This window comes from Amblyraja radiata, chromosome 41, assembly GCF_010909765.2.
Source record: "Amblyraja radiata isolate CabotCenter1 chromosome 41, sAmbRad1.1.pri, whole genome shotgun sequence".
Classification (NCBI taxonomy): Eukaryota; Metazoa; Chordata; class Chondrichthyes; order Rajiformes; family Rajidae; genus Amblyraja; species Amblyraja radiata.
This window is the reverse complement of record NC_045996.1, coordinates 10,768,949-10,787,217: the sequence shown is the minus strand read 5'-3', so window position 1 is coordinate 10,787,217 and position 18,269 is coordinate 10,768,949. Positions and strand designations below refer to the sequence as shown.

At 45.0% G+C, this 18,269-nt stretch overlaps 1 protein-coding gene across 2 annotated transcripts in view; it reads right to left on the bottom strand.

Annotated features, from left to right (window-relative positions):
* Positions 1 to 8,936: 8,936 nt before the first annotated feature.
* LOC116967907 (galectin-4-like) overlaps positions 8,937 to 18,269 on the bottom strand; it is a 36,319-nt gene continuing 26,986 nt past the window's right edge. For both annotated transcript variants that reach the window (XM_033014563.1, XM_033014564.1), the window contains 4 exons: positions 16,117 to 16,149; positions 14,550 to 14,635; positions 12,307 to 12,472; positions 8,937 to 10,836 (listed from right to left, as the gene is read on the bottom strand). In XM_033014563.1, coding sequence (XP_032870454.1) covers positions 10,690 to 10,836; positions 12,307 to 12,472; positions 14,550 to 14,635; positions 16,117 to 16,149 — 432 coding nt within the window. In that variant the 3' untranslated portion in view covers positions 8,937 to 10,689. The remainder of the gene's footprint in view (positions 10,837 to 12,306; positions 12,473 to 14,549; positions 14,636 to 16,116; positions 16,150 to 18,269) is intronic.

Genomic DNA, 18,269 nt, shown 5'->3' with positions numbered 1-18,269 from the left:
ATGGCCTCCTCCTGCACCTATTTTCTATGTAATATCAATTCATTTTGTTCTGGATTGGTAAGAATTCTTCCACCTCCAACATTAAGCTGACTGTCCTGTGTCATAGAGAGGCACAGCACAAAAATAGGCCTTCTGGTACATCAAGCCCATGCTGACTAGCAAGCACCCATGTTTTTGACATTCTTCTTCTTGCGAATGAAACATAAACCAAAGTAATAGTTGGATCTCAAGCCGGGTGTTGAGCAGCCAGGGTGTTGTCCCTGTTGGCGTCAATGTCTGCCAGGCCCTGAGCTCCATTTGGTGGGTGGTAGAGCGGGCACCCAGGGATGACATGGTTGGCTGTCTGTGGTTCTGCTCCGCATTCACAGGCTAGGCTCTGGTGGAGCCCCCATCTCCACACGCTGGCATTGAAACACCCAACTTTTTGACTAAAACAAGCCCAATCCATTTTATTTTCAGGCTGGTGAATAATAGCAGGAAACACATCCACAACCTTGAGCCAATAGACAGGCCCAAGCTGCGTTGAGCTTGTTCCCAAGTATCTCGGGCGTAGAGACAAGGGCTCAGATCACAGCTATCAAATGTTTGATCTATGAGTCAGACTGGGACTCTCCCAGCATGATTTCACCCAATAGGAATGGGGCACAGTTGGAGAAACAGCAAGATAGACACAAAGTGCTGGAGTAACTCACTGGGTCAGGCAGTGGGTCACTGTGTGGTCCTTGAAAGGCAAAATGGACATCTACACGTTCTTAGAATAAGAATAGTTCTTCCTTGGTTCAATGTGGCAACATTCCCACTAATGTCAGGAACTGTTCTGCATCAGCCGGAAAATGCATCCCTCCTGTTTTCCAAACTTCCATTCATAAGTACAGGCTGTACATAGGTCTTCTGTTCATAAGCTGGGAATGAACTGTGTACACAGCTCTTTTTCAGAGACATGCAACCATTGCCAGTCCTGGTGCAGGGTCTGAAGGTGAAACTTCGACCATCTCTCTGTCTCCACAAACGCTGCCCGAACCACTGAGTTCCTCCAGCAGTTTGTGTTTTTTTGCTTCAGATCACAGGATCCACAGTCTCCGGAAGGCTGGGCCCCTCTCTTTCTGCATAGTTTGTAAAATTGCAACTTTAAGTAGTTACTTACTCAATTCACTTTGAAATATTGAATGTGCCAAACATCTCAGAACCTGCATTCCAGAATACAAAAATGTAGACACAAACTCAACGGGTCAGGCAGCATCTCTGGAGAGAAGGAATTTGTGACGTTTCGGGTCGAGACTCTTCTTCAGACTGTTTCTTCCTTACAAAAATCTATTGCGCAAATAAATGTTTCCTTGTCTCCCGTCTGCCTCTGGTTCTGATTATCTTAAATCATTCTCCAACAAAGCTTTACGGATGCTAATTCCAAAGCTGCTGGCAACAGGTTCTCCTGCTTCACTCTTTCCAAGCAGCCCGCTGGGATCCCGAGGTTAACTGCAGTCACCACACCGTCGGGTCCAAGAACATTTACAAGCATATTGAAAACAGCAACCATAGTGTGGACCATGCCAAGGAGTTAGAAATGTACATTTTACAGAAGAAGTATCGATAAGCATAAAGGTATAGGGTGGTGCATCTGTGAAATTCTTGCCAGAGACGGCTGTGGAGGCCAAGTCAACGGATATTTTTAAGGTGAAGTATTTCAAACGTGGTTGCAGCAACATGATTTGCTAGCTTTTATACTCAGTGCTCTGATAGATGCCTTCTTCATCACCCTATCCTCCTGTGTTCCCACTGCCAGAGAGCAATGGACTTACACCCAAGAACCCCATGTACATCAATGTTCCTGATGCAGGAAGATTGTTCCCGATGTTGGGGAAGTCCAGGACAAGGGGTCACAGCTTAAGGATAAGGGGGAAATCCTTTAGGACCGAGATGAGAAGAAACTTTTTCACACAGAGAGTGGTGAATCTCTGGAACTCTCTGCCACAGAGGGTAGTTGAGGCCAGTTCATTGGCTATATTTAAGAGGGAGTTAGATGTGGCCCTTGTGGCTAAAGGGATCAGGGGGTATGGAGAGAAGGCAGGTACGGGATACTGAGTTGGATGATCAGCCATGATCATATTGAATGGCGGTGCAGGCTCGAATGGCCGAATGGCCTACTCCTGCACCTATTTTCTATGTATCTATGTATCTATGTATCCTACCATTTACTGTGAACTTTCCTCTAGCAATTGAGCTTCCAAAATGCATCACCTCACTCTTGCCCAGATTAAACTCCATCTGCCATTTCTCCAGCCAAATTTCCAACCGATCTACATCCTGCTGAGCCCTTTGACAACCTTCCTTGCTATTCCACCAATTTTATGTTTAAGAAGGAACTGCAGATGCTGGAAAATCAAATGTAGACAAAAATGCTGGAGAAACTCAGCGGGTTGAGGCAGCATCTATGGAGCGAAGGAAATAGGCGACGTCTCGGGTCGAAACCCTTCTTCAGACACCAATTTTATATTAATCTGCAGACCTATCGATCAGACCACCCATATTTTCATCCGTCATAATACATACTACAAAAAGCGGCGATCCCAGCACTGGCGGCACAGTGGGGCAGCGGCAGAGTTGCTGCCTTACAGCGCCAGAGACCCTGGTTCAATCCTAACTATGGGTGCTGTCTGCACGGAGTTTGCACGTTCTTGCTGTGACCGCGTGGGTGTTCCGGTTTCTTCCCACATTCCAAAGACGTGTAGGTTTGTAGGTTAATTGGCTTCTGTAAATCGTCCCGAATGTGTAGAATAGACCCAGCTGGATGACGTGGACTTGGTGGGAAGAAGGGTGTAGTAAGGAACTGGCTTAAACCGAAGATAGACACCAAAAGCTGGAGTAACTCAGCGGGACAGGCAGCATCTCTGGAGAGAAGGAATGGGTGATGTCTCGGGTCTTGACAAGTGTGGCTGGTGATGCATTTTGGAAGCTCAATTGCAAGAGGAAAGTTCACAGCAAATAGTAGGACCCGAGACGCCACCCATTCCTTATCGCCAGAGATGCTGCCCGTCCCGCTGAGTTACTCCGGCTTTTTGTGTCTATCTCCGGTGGGAAAAAGGACCTGTTTCTGCCCTGTATATCTAAATCAAACTAAACACTGATCCTTGTGTAACACCACTGGCGTGCCTACATCAGTCAGAAAAATATTCCTCCAATACCACCCTCTGTTTTGTATAACAAAGTCAATCTTGGATTCAGTTTACGGACTCACTGTGGATTCATTGTGACTGAATCTTCTGGATCAGTTTACCATGAGGGAACTTGTCGAATGATTTACTAAATTCTATGAGGCCAACATCCACAGCTCAACCCTCATCAATCACTTTTGTGTTGCTTTATATACTTTTTCATATTGAAGAAACATTGTTAGCAATATATAGCTTGCAGAAAATGAGTACATTTCAGAAATGTATCCATTTCAGGGACAAATTCATAGACTGTCTGATCTGAGATGAATTGTCAATCTTGAAAACAATTAAACTAATAGCAACGTCACTGTTAACCTTTATATTTTTATTAAACACAGTTCTGCTGGCAGCATTTCTGCCTTCTTTTCCTGGCATTCAGAAGGGATTCTATTCTTGGCGTAACTTATCGAGTCAGAAAAATACAGCACGGAAACAAGCCCTTCAGCCCAATTCATGCTTGCCAACGGAGATGCCCCATCAAATCAAGTCTTCATTTGCCTTCGTTGGGCCCATATCCCTGTAAACCCTTCCTATCCATGTATCTGTCCATGAGCTTTTTTTATGTTGTTATTCAATGTGTTCTTAAATGTGAAAAAAATGCTAGAATAAATAGCATTTTTGGCAAATAATAAATTCTAGGAGCGGAATTAGGCCATCAAATCTACTCTTGATGTCACCATTCAATCACGGCTGATCTATCTTTCCCTCTCAACCCCATTCTCCTGCCTTCTCCCCATAACCCATGTAGAGCTTTGCCAGGATGCTCCCTGGATCAGGTTGTATTAGCAATAAGGAGAGTTGAACAAACTTGGATTATTTTTTTAAGAGTATCAGAGTCTGAAGGATGACCAGATATAAGTATATAACATTATGAGAGACATAGACACCAAATGCTGGAGTAACTCAGCGGGACAGGCAGCATCTCTGGAGGGAAGGAATGGGTGACGTTTCGGGTCGAGACCCATCTTCATACTCCTTTCTATACATTATGAGAGGCACAATAGCAGGAGTGGATTGTCAGCATCTTTTTTATGGTGTGGAAATGTCAGATACCAGAGGGAAGAAACATTTAAAGGAACTGTGCGTGCACAAAGGCAGGTGCCTGGAACAAGTGGGGAGGGGAGGTGATGGAAGCAGATATCATAACGTTCAAGGGGCATTTAGACAGACACATTTTTATTGGAGATATAACGAGGAAATGGGCCTTACAATCCATCAAGTCTCCACTGCCCATCAATCACCCATTCACACGAGTTCCAAGTTATCCCACTAGCATCCGCTACCTATGCACCAGGGTCAATTTAGAGGCCAATTATCCAACAAACCTGCACATCTTTAGGATGTAGGAGGAAATTGGAGCACCCGGAGGATGCTCACAAGGAAAACGTGCAAACTCCACATCGACAGCACCCAAGGTCAGGGTCGAACCCAGGTCTCGGAGGCTGTGAGGCAGCAGGTGCGGCAGCATGAATGGGCAAGGACTACAGGGGTACGAGCCACATGCTGGCAGATGGGAGTAGTTTGATGTTGTGCAGTTGGCCGGATGGCTTGTCCCGGTACTTTCCTGTGTTCTAACACATGAAACTCTTTTAAGCGTTGAAGGGCTTGTTTTAAATGAGCTTTCAGAGTGGCTAGGCCTGTAATGTGCAAACATAATTGGGACAATTTACATCATTTTCAGAAGAGATTTATTTAACAAGCAGAAAGGTGCGCATTCGGTCTCTATGAAGGCTCCTCTATCCCAACCTGTCATTAACTGCATACTTATCTCATCGAGTTCATTTCAAAATTCTTTTATTTGTTTTTAAATCATTGAATGGGCTCGCCCCGCCTTACCTCTCTGAGCTGCTCCACCTATATGCTCCTGCCCGGTGCCTCAGGTCAGCTGATCAGCTGCTCCTTGAGGTACCAAGGTCTAAGCGGAAGCTCAGAGGGGATAGAGCCTTTTCTGTTGCTGCTCCGGCACTCTGGAACACCTTGCCGTTGCACATCAGACAGGCCCCCTCACTGTCCATCTTCAAATCCTCCCTAAAAACATATTTTTATTCTTTGGCTTTCGACACTGGCTGAGGCATTGCTCCTGTTTTTAGTGCTTTTAATGTCTTTTAATTTTTAGTGTGTTTTTTATAGTCCTTCGTTGTATGGTTTTTAATGGTTTTTAATTGTTTGTAATAGCTTTTTGTTCATGATTTCTCATGTACAGCACTTTGTGGCAACTGTAGTTGTTTAAAGTGCTTTATAAATAAAGTTATTATTATTATTATCTTGTAAACAATTCTGAGTCAAAACCTTGCTTTGCCTTGCGGCTCTCATGTGTGGCTAGGATTAAATTTGAATAGAATTCTTACCAACTGCATTTCCCATGGTATCCAAGAGTTAGATTTAGCTCTTAGAGCTAAATGAATCAAGGGATAAGGGGAAAAGCAGGATCAGGGTACTGATTTTGGATGATCAGCCATGATCATATTGAATGGCGGTGCAGGTTCGAAGGGCCGAATGGCCTACTCCTGCACCTATTTTCTGTCTCTATGCAGAGGAAAGGCTGAATGTAAATAATGAATTGCTGCTGTGCATTCAGAGCCTTTAAGAGCCACAATGTATATATTGTTTTTTTTAAATTATGTATTATTCTTGCTATACTGCCTCGACAAATGTGAAAATACTTGTTCTACAAGTTACAGTGAGGTGGGATGAGTGGTATTGCGGTCACAAGTAATGAGTGATATACAGGATAGATTGTGAGAGATATGATGCTAGTTTAGATATACAGCACGGAAACAGGCCCTTCGGCCCACCGAGTCCGTGCCGACCAGCGATCCCAGTACACTGACACTATCCTACACACTGGGGTTAATTAAAACATTTTTTACCGAAGCCAATTAACCTACAAACCTGTACGTCTGTGGAATGCGGGAAGAAACCGGAGTTTCCGGAGAAAACCCATGTGGAACGCACAAACTCCGTACAGACAGCACCCATAATCAGGATCGAACCTGGGTCTCTGGCGCTGTGAGGCAGCAACTCTACCGCTGGGCCACCGTGCCTCCCCCAACTTCATTAGTAATCACTTGGCATTAAATATCACTTGCTTCCATTGCAGTGTGTGGTTGAAGAGTGAGATATAGGTTCTATAGACCCTGCCACAGGTGGGACAAGTGGTGGCATGTCTGTGACCTTGGTTCTCCTCATGCTACCCGTACGCTGACTCCTGTTGCTCGCTCAAGATGCCTAGTCCCTTTCCCAGATGCTTCTTCACCACTTTGAGCAGTCGCAGACTCAGGATTTCCCCTACACTTGGGATTCAGAGAATTCTAGAGATTCACTATCGTCTCAGAGAAGAGACTTCCGCATATTTTAAATAGAAACATAGAAATTAGGTGCAGGAGTAGGCCATTCGGCCCTTCGAGCCTGCACCGCCATTCAATATGATCATGGCTGATCATCCAACTCAGTATCCCGTACCTGCCTTCTCTCCATACCCTCTGATCCCCTTAGCCACAAGGGCCACATCTAACTCCCTCTTAAATATAGCCAATGAACTGGCCTCGACTATCCTCTGTGGCAGAGAGTTCCAGAGATTCACCACTCTCTGTGTGAAAAAAGTTATTCTCATCTCGGTTTTAAAGGATTTCCCCCTTATCCTTAAGCTGTGACCCCTTGTCCTGGACTTCCCCAACATCGGGAGCAATCTTCCTGCATCTAGCCTGTCCAACCCCTTAAGAATTTTGTAAGTTTCTATAAGATCCCCTCTCAATCTCCTAAATTCTAGAGAGTAGAGAGTAAAGAGTAGATAGTAGAGAGTAAACCAAAAATAGATTTAGATGACAGTCGGACCTAAATAATATCAGGGCTTTAAAAGACATTTGGACAGGTGCATGGATGGGAAAGATTTAAAGGGATATGGGCCAATTTTTTTTATTCGTATGACTCTCGGAAATAGCATTTTGTTGTCTCTTACTTGTAAACAATGATAGTAAAGTTGAATCAAATCAAATCAAATGGCACTAGTTTGGATGGGGCATTTTGGTCAGCATGAACGAGTTGGGCCAAAGGGCCTGTTTCCTTGCTGTGTGACTCTACAACAACTCCTGGATCCTTTTACTGCCTCAGAATCAACCCCTTGTGGTTCTCAGCAATGAGACTCTCATCCAGTCCCCTTCTTACTCTGTTGGGACGGAGATAATTAAATACTCAATGTAGGATTCAATAGCATTTGACCTTTGCACTGAGAGTTCGGCTTTGTTGGACCTTTGAATCACACAGCAACTTTCTCCAGGCTGAGAACACCAGGAATCTCAACACTGCCAGAGAGTTTTGTCATGGCGAGATATCACTTTGCAATCTCCCAGGTCAGAAAAGCCTTTGTCCGAAGCTGGAAAGTGTGCGGAGAAGATTTACAAGCATGTTGCCAGGGCTTGAGGGCCTGAGCTTCAGGGAGAAATTGGCCAAGCTAAGACTTTATTCTTTGGAGTGTAGAAGGCTAAGGGGTGATCTTATAGCGGTGTGTAAAATCACGAGGGGAATAGATAGTGTCACCGGGAGCCCGCGGGTCCCTGGAGGGAGACCGCTTTTTCAGGGCTCCCGCAACGGCGACTTCTCCCGCCCGAGTTGCGGGGTTGAAGAGCTCCTGGAGCGGGGCCTACATCACCGCCCCGCGCGGCTTGGAATGGCTGCGGGTCTCTGCGAGCGCGCGCCGGGGGCTCTAACATCAAGACCCGGTGCGCGACCTTGCATCACCTGGCGTGGCTTTAAGGGCCGCGGGACAATTCGCCATCGCCCGCCGGGGGCTTTGACTTTGACTCTGACATCGGGGGGGAGAGTGCAGTGGAGAGAGAAGTTTTTTTGGCCTTCCATCACAGCAATGTGATGGATGTTTATGTAAATTATGTTGTGTCTTGGGTCTATTTGTTTGTAATGTATGGCTGCAGAAACGACATTTCGTTTGGACCTCAAGGGGTCCAAATGACAATAAATTGAATTGTATTGTATTGTATTGTGTAGGAAGGAACTGCAGATGGAGGTTTAAACCAAAAATAGGGGATTGGTTTAATGAATGCAGGGAGGTTAATGAATTCATTGGTTTAATGAATGCAGGGAGCCTTTTTCCCCAAGGTTGGGGAATCACAAGCCATAGGACATAGGTTTAGGATGAGGGGGAAGATTTAATAGGAATTTGAGGGGTAACTTTTCCACACAGACGGTGGTATGTTTATGGAACAAGCTGCGGAGGTTGAGGCAGGTACACAATAACACCTAAAAGTCACTTGGACAGGTACACGGACAGGAGAGGTTTGGAATTATATGGGCCAAATTTAGGGCAGCACAGTGGCACAGCAATAGTTTCTGTCTTCCAGCACTTACACTGCCAGAGAACCAGGTTCGATCCTGGCTACAGGTGCCTGTCTGTATGGAGTTTGTTCCTTCTCCCCGCGACCTGCGTGGGTTTTCTCCCACACTCCAAAGATGTACAGCTTTGTAGGCTAATTGGCTTGGTATGAATGTAAAAATCGTCCCGTGTAGGATAGTGTTCATGTGTGGGGAATCGCTGGTCAGCGCGGACTCGGTGGGCTGAAGGGCCTATTTCCATGCTGTATGACTCTATTTCTCACAAGGTACCTATGTACATAGCACCTTCCAACACAGATTTCAAACACTTGCTGTTGCTTTTGTTCCTGTTGAATGATCTGGGCTGATTTAACTCCTTGGCAAATAAACCAATAAAGCAGGTTCTTTTCTTGCAATCACGTATAATTTATTCAGCGACCAAGACAAATAAGATTTTATCAACCACAAGTTTCTTAGTCATCTCTTTTCAGTGATCAATTATGGTTCTGGGGCTTTTATCCTGTCACAGAGTATTAACTGCTTTGATTTGGTTTGACAACTCATCAAAGGGTGAATTCTTCTTCCAAAGCCAGTCTCCGTCTCTGCCAGGATGCATCTTTTCATCAAGTAATACACAAATGCCGCTAATTAAACATAACTTTCAATGTCATTTTGTATATCTCATATATTCACATTGAGCTATTAACCACATATATAGGGATAGATAGATTCTTGATTAGTACGGGTGTCAGGGGTTATGGGGAGAAAGGCAGGAGATGGGATTAGGAGGGAGAGATAGATCAGTCGTGATTGAATGGCAGAGTAGACTTGATGGGCCGAATGGCCTAATTCTTCTGCTATCACTTATTAACCCAAATATTGTAAATGGAGGGCATGAAAAATCAGCAGGGAAGTGACTGGAAGGTTTTATGTGGTAATATCACATTATAAACATCTGAGTCAACTTCAAGGTATTATTTCAAGAACCATCACTCCAGCATCAGGAAATCAAGATTAAAACAAAATCTGCTTTTGTGGAAAGATCAGGAAATTAAATCACAGTGGCGCAGCAGTAGAGTTGCTGCCTTACAGCGAATGCAGCGCCGGAGACGGGTTCGATCCTGACAACGGGCGCTGTCTGTACGGAGTTTGTACGTTCTCCCGGTGAGTTTTCTCCAAGATCTTCGGTCTCCTCCCACACTCCAAAGACGTACAGGTTTGCAGGTTAATTGGCTTGGTAAATGTGAAAATTGTCTCTAGTGGGTGTAGGATAGTGTTAATGTGCGGGGATCGCTAGTTGACGTGGACCCGGTGGGCCGAAGGGCCTGTTTCCGCGCTGTATCTCTAAACTAAACCAAATTAAGCACAGATCTGAACACTGCCTTTTCCTGTTCAATCTAACCATGATCGTGGGCAGCAAGTGGATAAACTGACATGTTCAGATGATTATGACTGTCCATGGTAGGTAGATCATGTCCACCTGGATTAGACAGACTTACACTCGACTACGCTAGATGTGCTCAAAGAGCTGAGCAGACTTGGAGCAAGGCGGGTGAGGGAAATGGTCTTGGGAGCTGGTGGGTTGCAGTGTTGATCAGCCACACTAGAGGGCGGTATCAGACTAGTTGTAGAATCAACATGCAGCCAATGCCAAAAATGGAATCACCGTGTAGATTTTGGGGACTATGTATAAACACAGCTGTAATTTCTACATAGTGAAACCAAAATGTATAAAAATGCCCTTTATTAAAATCTGACAATGTGCACTTTAACCACATGTGATTCTTTCTATAGCAAATCTCAAATAGTGGAAAACAGAGGCAAATCAATAAATAAATGTCCCAAACATTATTGAGGGCACTGTATATAGTGTGTGTATAGGACACTATAAGCTACAGCGGGACTTGCAAATTACTCTGGTAGACTTGGACCAGCCTAGGCCCACCTGCTGGGATTCAATGGCATTGGTTCATGTACTTAGGCAAAAGTAGTTGACCTTCACTGCACTCAACAAAATGGCCTCTTTTTGGATGATGTGAAATGGATGTTCAACTAAGGATTGTACACCAATAAAAGTAGAGAATTAAAAATAAGAATTTGGGAAGTTTATGCTGCTTTTGTGTTCTGGTTAAAGCAGATTATTTACTTTGCAACATTAGTATTGAACAAGAGAAAGGCTGATGTCACCAGTCACCTCCAGTTCATCAATCTGGTTCAGGGGCTGCAGCCTGTGATTGTAGTTGAAAAGGTGTCTTCCATTAACCAAGATTTTGTAGCAGCTTGGTTGAACTATGATCTGCATCTGACAAAGCAAAATTACAGATAAACCATGAAGACACTTTACCAACACATCAAAACCTCTTTTTAATCTAATCAGACCCTTCTGCAGAGTCCGAATTCAGGTCCCAATGTGAAATGTTGCCTACCCATTCCCTCCCCAGATGCTGCCTGACCCGCTGAGTTCCTCCAGCACTAGGAAACTGGACAATAGATGCAGCACAGGTGAGACAAGCAAGTTGGCCTGAATGCCGGAAGAACTCGTGTTCTTCTTGGGAACCATACCCTTAGGATCTTTCAGCAGAATTACTGAATTGAGCAACCATTTGAGCTGCTGTGCCACATCACCAGAGAACCAGCTTTAATCATGACCTGAGGTGGTGTCTGAGTGGAATGTGCACCTGCTTCCTGTGACACACGTGCTTCCTGCACCAACTCCGGTTTCCTCCCATGTCCCAAATACTTGCGGTTTGGTAAGTTAATGAGCAGCTGAACATTGCCTCTAGGGTGTAGGTGAAACCACAGAATCTAGGGGGAATCCATGAGAACGTACACAGTTGCATCTTGTAATTTCAAGACTGATCACGGTTTGTAAGCATCACTACATTCAGATATTTGGAGGGTATATTGGATATATCAGAGAAGGCCTTTGGTAGCATTCCATACCTCTATCACTTACATAGAAACATAGAAAATAGGTGCAGGAGTAGGCCATTCGGCCCTTCGAGCCGGATAACAAGGACTGAATGTTATTCAATTTCTGCTGCTAATAACTAAAATGCCATAGTGATATTTAAACAATGCCCTCTTAGTTTAGTTTAGTGATACAGCATGTAAACTGACCCTCCGAGTCCATGCCGACCAACAATCACCCGTTCATACTAGTTCTATGTTAAACCACGCTTACATCCACTTCCTAATCACACAGGATCATTTACAGAGACCAATTAACCTACAAACCCACAGGTCTTTAGGATGTGGGAGGAAACCGGAGCACCTGGAAGGAACCTAATTGGGAGAACGTGCAAACTGAACGTGGACTGACTGAACATTTGTTGTCTTCCACTACAATGAAGAATGCTGTGGTGGATGTTTGTGTTAAGTCTTATTGTGTGTTCTTTTTAAGTGTATAGCTGCTGGCAAATTCATTTCACTGCACCTTCGGGTGCATGTGACGAATGAAATTGACTTTGATTGAAACTCCACACGGATCGCACCCGAGGTCAGTATTGAACCCAGGTCTTTGGTAATATGAGACAGGAGCTCTACCAGCTCACCATTGCAACTCCCTTTTGACTTGTCACTCTGTTGCAAAAGGGCTACTTTTTCACTGTAAATACTGTGAGGTTACGGTTACCGCATATATCTGTCCTGAGCTGGAAATACTCGACAACAGTGTTACCGGGGTAAAAGCTGCTGACTCGAGGGCAGCCGCCTTATCTACAGCATGCCCGATATCCCCGAACCTGGGCCCTGCCCAGGAGGATGAACGTACCTCAAATGTCTGGCCTGGCACAAACGGGAGGAAGGGCAAAGTTCTCTCCTCTGTACCCCATTTCTGGTGGATTCTGCTGTTCCGCACCACAGCATTTTCAGCGTATCTTTGACTGATGTGCAGGGCAATATTATCAGCATACTTCGCTTTGAGATTAATGGTAAACCTGGGGAAAAATAAAACACAAACAAGACTGGTGAATGATTGGGTTCAAGTACATTGGTAATCCTATATGTTTTAATGGCTACCGCTTGCATTTTGTGTCCTCAGTTCCCCAATCTTTCAAAAATGGATCTACCTCCGTTTTAAATACCTCCAAGATTCCAATCGTCACAAGCGACTGGTTAAAAACTTCCAGAGATTCATCACATTCTGTGGGAAGAAATTCCTACGCACTTTTCTTTTGGTTGAATAAAACTCTCGAACTAGTCACCACACTTTAGAAAGGATATACTCACCCTGGAGAGAGTGTAGAGGAGGTTCACCAGGATGATGCCTGGATTTGGAGGACTTCAGTTATGGGGAGAGATTAGATAGACTGGCTTGTTTTCCCTGGAGCAGAGAAGACTGTGGGGTGACCTGATAGATGTACATACGATTTTGAGAGACATAGATACGACATCTTCTCCGTGGATTGTCACCTTGTCGTGGTGGAGAAGCTTGTGTGGCCCTGAGATCTTGAGAGCGATGCCGTCTGGAGCTATGCTCCTGGTAGGGTCACCCATGGCGGTAAGGTCGAGGGGGAGGTCTTTGACAAAGGGCAATCCAACCAGGACCTCAACGGTGGAACAGGCGGTGGACGATGGCTGACCTTAGTGGAGCGTCACAACGGCTGGGAAGGCGGATGAAGGCTGCAGCAGAAAAGGGTCTCCGGTCGTCTTGGACTCCATGCCACTGGATCCTGCCCCAGATCTGTCAAGGACTGTCTGTGCACCAGTCTCCCCACGTTAAACAGGCATCCTCCATGAGAGGACAGTCATACTTGTTTCGAGTGACCGCCGATGAAATACGGTAGATGGTCAACTTTTTTTCCCATGTTCGGGATATCAAAAATGGGAGAGGATAGTTTTATGGGGAATCTTTGTGTTATGTTTTTTTTTACACAGAGAGCGGCTGATATCTGGGTCACATTGCCAGAAGAGATGGTGGAATCGATACAACCATTACATGTAAAAGATATTTAGACAGTCACTTAAAAAACAAGGCATAGAAAGATACAGCTCTTATGCAGGTAAATGGAATTAGTGGAGATGAGCAAGAAGGTTGGTGTGAGCATGGTGGGCTGAATATAACACATCTAGAACACCCCCAATCCTGTAAAATAAAGCATTATCAAACTATAATTAAGGATGGATGTAAATGCCAATTCATTAGTAACTTTCAAAAGGGAATTGAATGAAGCAAAGGAGAAAGTTGGGGAGTAATTTTATCTCCCATTGTATCATTCCACGCCTCCTAGCCTGCGCCTGCCTTCGAGTGGGATGGTGGAGGTTCAGGTGGAATTATACAAGAGTTTAGAGGAGACCCAGGATTTTTGATACACAGAATTTTTATACACAGGATTAAACTATTAATGTTCATAAAACACATTTACAGATCCAAGGTACACAAAATTGCTGGAGAAACTCAGCGGGTGCAGCAGCATCTATGGAGCGAAGGAAATAGGCGACGTTTCGGGCCGAAACCCTTCTTCAGACTGGTACGGTAACCAGACTGGTACGGTAAGCCTGGTACGGAACCAGGCTTACAGATCCAAAGTTACTTCACAGAAAAGTTTTGAACAAAACTTGACGCTGACATAAAGAGATATCAACATGGGTGAGACTGAAGGGTCAAAATGAGAGGTTTTCTTCTTAAGGATGAGCCTCAGTTGTCTCACACACACGCGCGCGCACGCACGCACACACACACACACACAAAAGCACACACGCATGCACACACACATACACAAACACAAAAGCACACACATACACACGCGCATACACACATGAATGCACACACATTCACGCGCACACACACACACACACAAACACACTAAAGCGCGCATGCATGCATACTTGCAAAAGCGCCCACATGCACAAAAGCACACACATACACACATGAACGCACACACATACACACAAGCACGCGCACAAACACAACATAAAGAGAAAAGAAAATGCTAGACCCACTCAGGCTGCATCTGTCAAAAGAGAGAGAGACAGGGTCAACGTTTCAGGTTGAAGAAACTCATCAGAACTTACGTGTTAGGTTTGGTGTTCACAGTCCCAATAATCTTTATCAGCTGCTGTGGACGGATGGCTCCCATATAAGCCTGGTACGGAACAGCCTAAGGAATGACCCAAGCAATCCATCAGCATGTGCTCAACAGTGCAGGCAGCTGAAGTCAGCAGAGCTGGAGGAGATGACAGCAATACGGAGAGCCGGGGCCAGGGAGAGAGTTAATCAGGGGTTTTATGGTTGAGGCACTGCCAGAACAAAGCCAGTTGGCCAGTCACACCTCAGTACTGTGGGTATGATGGACCCAGCGCCTCTATCATCGGCCAGTGACACACTGCTCATCACATGGAGGGACGCTCCATCTGTCAGTTTGGATGTGTGGGAGGGTGCATGTTCACAAAAACCCAGCGGCTCAGTGGGGCAGCAGTTAGTACTGATGCCGCCTGACACCAGAGACCCAGTATCAGTCCAAATGGTTTGACAAAGGCCAGAGATGAAAACACTAAACGTGTAGAAACATAGAAAATAGGTGCAGGAGTAGGCCATTCGGCCCTTCGAGCCTGCACCGCCATTCAATATGATCATGGCTGATCATCCAACTCAGTATCCCATCCCTGCCTTCTCTCCATACCCCCTGATCCCTTTAGCCACAAGGGCCACATCTAACTCCCTTTTAAATATAGCCAATGAACTGGCCTCAACTACTTTCTGTGGCAGAGAATTCCACAGATTCACCACTCTTTGTGTGAAAAAAAAAAGATCAGCTTAGAAGAAGTCTGAAATGTGAAGCCAGAGGAAGGGATACAGGTGGAAGGGGACGGAGAGATGGGGAAAGGACAAGATGGGTGCATGCATCCAGGGGGGGCGCAGGGAAGAGAGGGGGAAAGTAAGGAAGGGTGTTTGTACGCTGACACAAAATGCTGGAGTAACTCAGCGGGCGAGACAGCATCTCTGGAGAGTAGGAATGGGCGACGTTTCAGGTCAGTTTCGTTCTCTCCAGAGATGCTGCCTCACCCGCTGAGCTACTCCAGCATTTTGTGTCAGCCTTCGATTTAAACCAGCAACTGCAATTCTTTCTTACACACGGGTGTTTGCAGGTTGCATGTTGCCATACAGATAAATGGGAGGGAGGAAATGGAGAGGAAAGTGCTGGGCAGTGGAGAGGAAACAAGTTCAAGTTCAAGTTCGTGAGTTTATTGTCATGTGCCCCTGATAAAACGATGAAATTCTTGCTTTGCTTCAGTACAACAGAACATAGTAGGCATTGACTACAAAACAGATCAGTGTGTCCATATACAAATACATATACAAACAAATAAACACGGTAAATATAGTAGAAAAGAAGGTGAACAAAAATGCTGGAGAAACTCAGCGGGTGAGGCAGCATCTATGGAGCGAAGGAAATAGGCAACGTTTCAGGTCGAGACCCTTCTTCAGACCCGAAACACTTCCTATTTCCTTCGCTCCATAGATGCTGCCTCACCCGCTGAGTTTCTCCAGCATTTCGATTTTCCAGCATCTGCAATTCCTTCTTAAACATGGTGGAAAAGAACAACACATCTGAAGAAGGACATCTGAAAAGAAACTTACTGGATTAGACACGGTCACTTGGGCAGGAGTGCTCTGTAAAACAATAACATAATATGTTAGTATTTACGCCATGGGTTATGGTTGGAACACCACAACCCTGGAAGAAAACCATAATATCTGCACCAGACATCACCAGGGAATATTATGACGCAGAGGCATCGGATTTTCCTTGAGAAATTGCCCAAGAAGATGTAATGAACACATGCCAACCAAGCCACATGTGACTGTACTGTTCCTTAGTACCCATGCAGTTAACACCACTTTCACCCGACATCCCAGGTTTGTGAACCCTGGACCCTGCACCCTGGACTCGAACCACAAGCAGACAGTCGTGTTGAAGATAAAATGCCCACTGAGATCACAGAAGGTGTGTAGGGCCTGGAAGGTAAGTGTTAGCACCTGCTCGAGATCTCACTGTGCAGCTGGTAGTACCGCTGCCTCGCAGCGTCAGAGGTCCTGACCTCGGGAGCTGTCTGTGTGGAGTTTGCACGTTCTCCCTGTGACCAACGTATGTGTTCCAGTTTCCTCCCACGTCCCACACACAAACACGGGTAGATAGGTTACATGGTCACCGCCCCTTGTATATAGGTGAGTGGTAAAATCTGGAGGGAGTTGATGAAAATGTGCAGAGAATAGCATGGGATTCATATAGGGTTCGTGCAACTGTATGGTTGATGGCTGGTGTGGACACAAGGCCTGTTTACATGCTGTATGGTTCTACTGTACCTGTATCCATAGGACAGTGAAGGTTCAATCAACTCTAAGCTCTCCTTAGTAAACGAACCAAACCAGAACCAGCCATTTAGAAGGATGAGGGGATATCTTATAGAAACATATAAAATTATAAAAGGACTGGACAAGCTAGATGCAGGATAAATGTTCCCAATGTTGGGCGAGTCCAGAACCAGGGGCCACAGTCTTAGAATAAAGGGGTGGTCATTTAAGACTGAGGTGAGAAAAAACTTTTTCACCCAGAGAGTTGTGAATTTGTGGAATTCCCTGCCACAGAGGGCAGTGGAGGCCAAGTCACTGGATGGATTTTAGAGAGAGTTAGATAGAACTCTAGGGGCTAGTGGAGTCAAGGGATATGGGGAGAAGGCAGGCACGGGTTATTGATAGGGGACGATCAGCCATGATCACAATGAATGGCGGTGCTGGCTCGAAGGGCCGAATGGCCTCCACCTGCACCTATTTTCTATGTTTCTAGAGCCATTGCCAAACTAATTCATAAATCCAACTAAGGATAAGAACAAGAAAGAGATGGATTTTCCCCAGTTATTCCCACTTTGTTCCCTGCTATTGGGTCAGGGCATGGAAACAGGCCACCAAGTTCACACCAACCATCAACATCCATTTTTGCACCAACCCCTTTCCTTTGATACGTATCAGATAATCAACCAATACTTTGATCAGTGCCAGACATTTTGCACCAAACACCATGTGCTTTGCATTGTAATTTGTGCACAAGCAGTATTTTATAATCTTGCTGTATGACGGACCATCTTTCCTCTTTATCCATGTTGATATCATGCTTCAGTCCTTGCCTCATCAACCAGGGAAACACTCCAGTTTCTCATTCCTTATTCTGCCTGTAGATTCCAACACCTACTGCATGTTCAACACCACAGGAGAGCACTGCCCTTGTTGGCATAGAGAGGAAAACCAGAGACAACCAGGCCACAGTTTAAGAATAAGAGGTAAGCCTTATTAAGAACGGAGATGAGGAAACACTTCACAACACAGAGAGTTGTGAGTCTGTGGAATTCACTGTCTCAGAGGGCGGTGGAGGCCAGATAGATAGATAGATAGATAGATAGATAGATAGATAGATAGATAGATAGATAGATAGATAGATAGATAGATAGATAGATAGATAGATAGATAGATAGATAGATAGATAGATAGATAGATAGATAGATAGATAGATAGATAGATAGATCGATCGATAGTGAAGGTGGTGGAGGCAGGTTCGTTTTTATCATTTAAAAATAAATTGGATAGTTATATGGACGGGAAAGGAATGGAGGGTTATGGTCTGAGCGCAGGTATATGGGACTAGGGGAGAATACGTGTTCGGCACAGACTAGAAGGGTCGAGATGGCCTGTTTCCGTGCTGTAATTGTTATATGGTTATAAGATAGATAGATAGATAG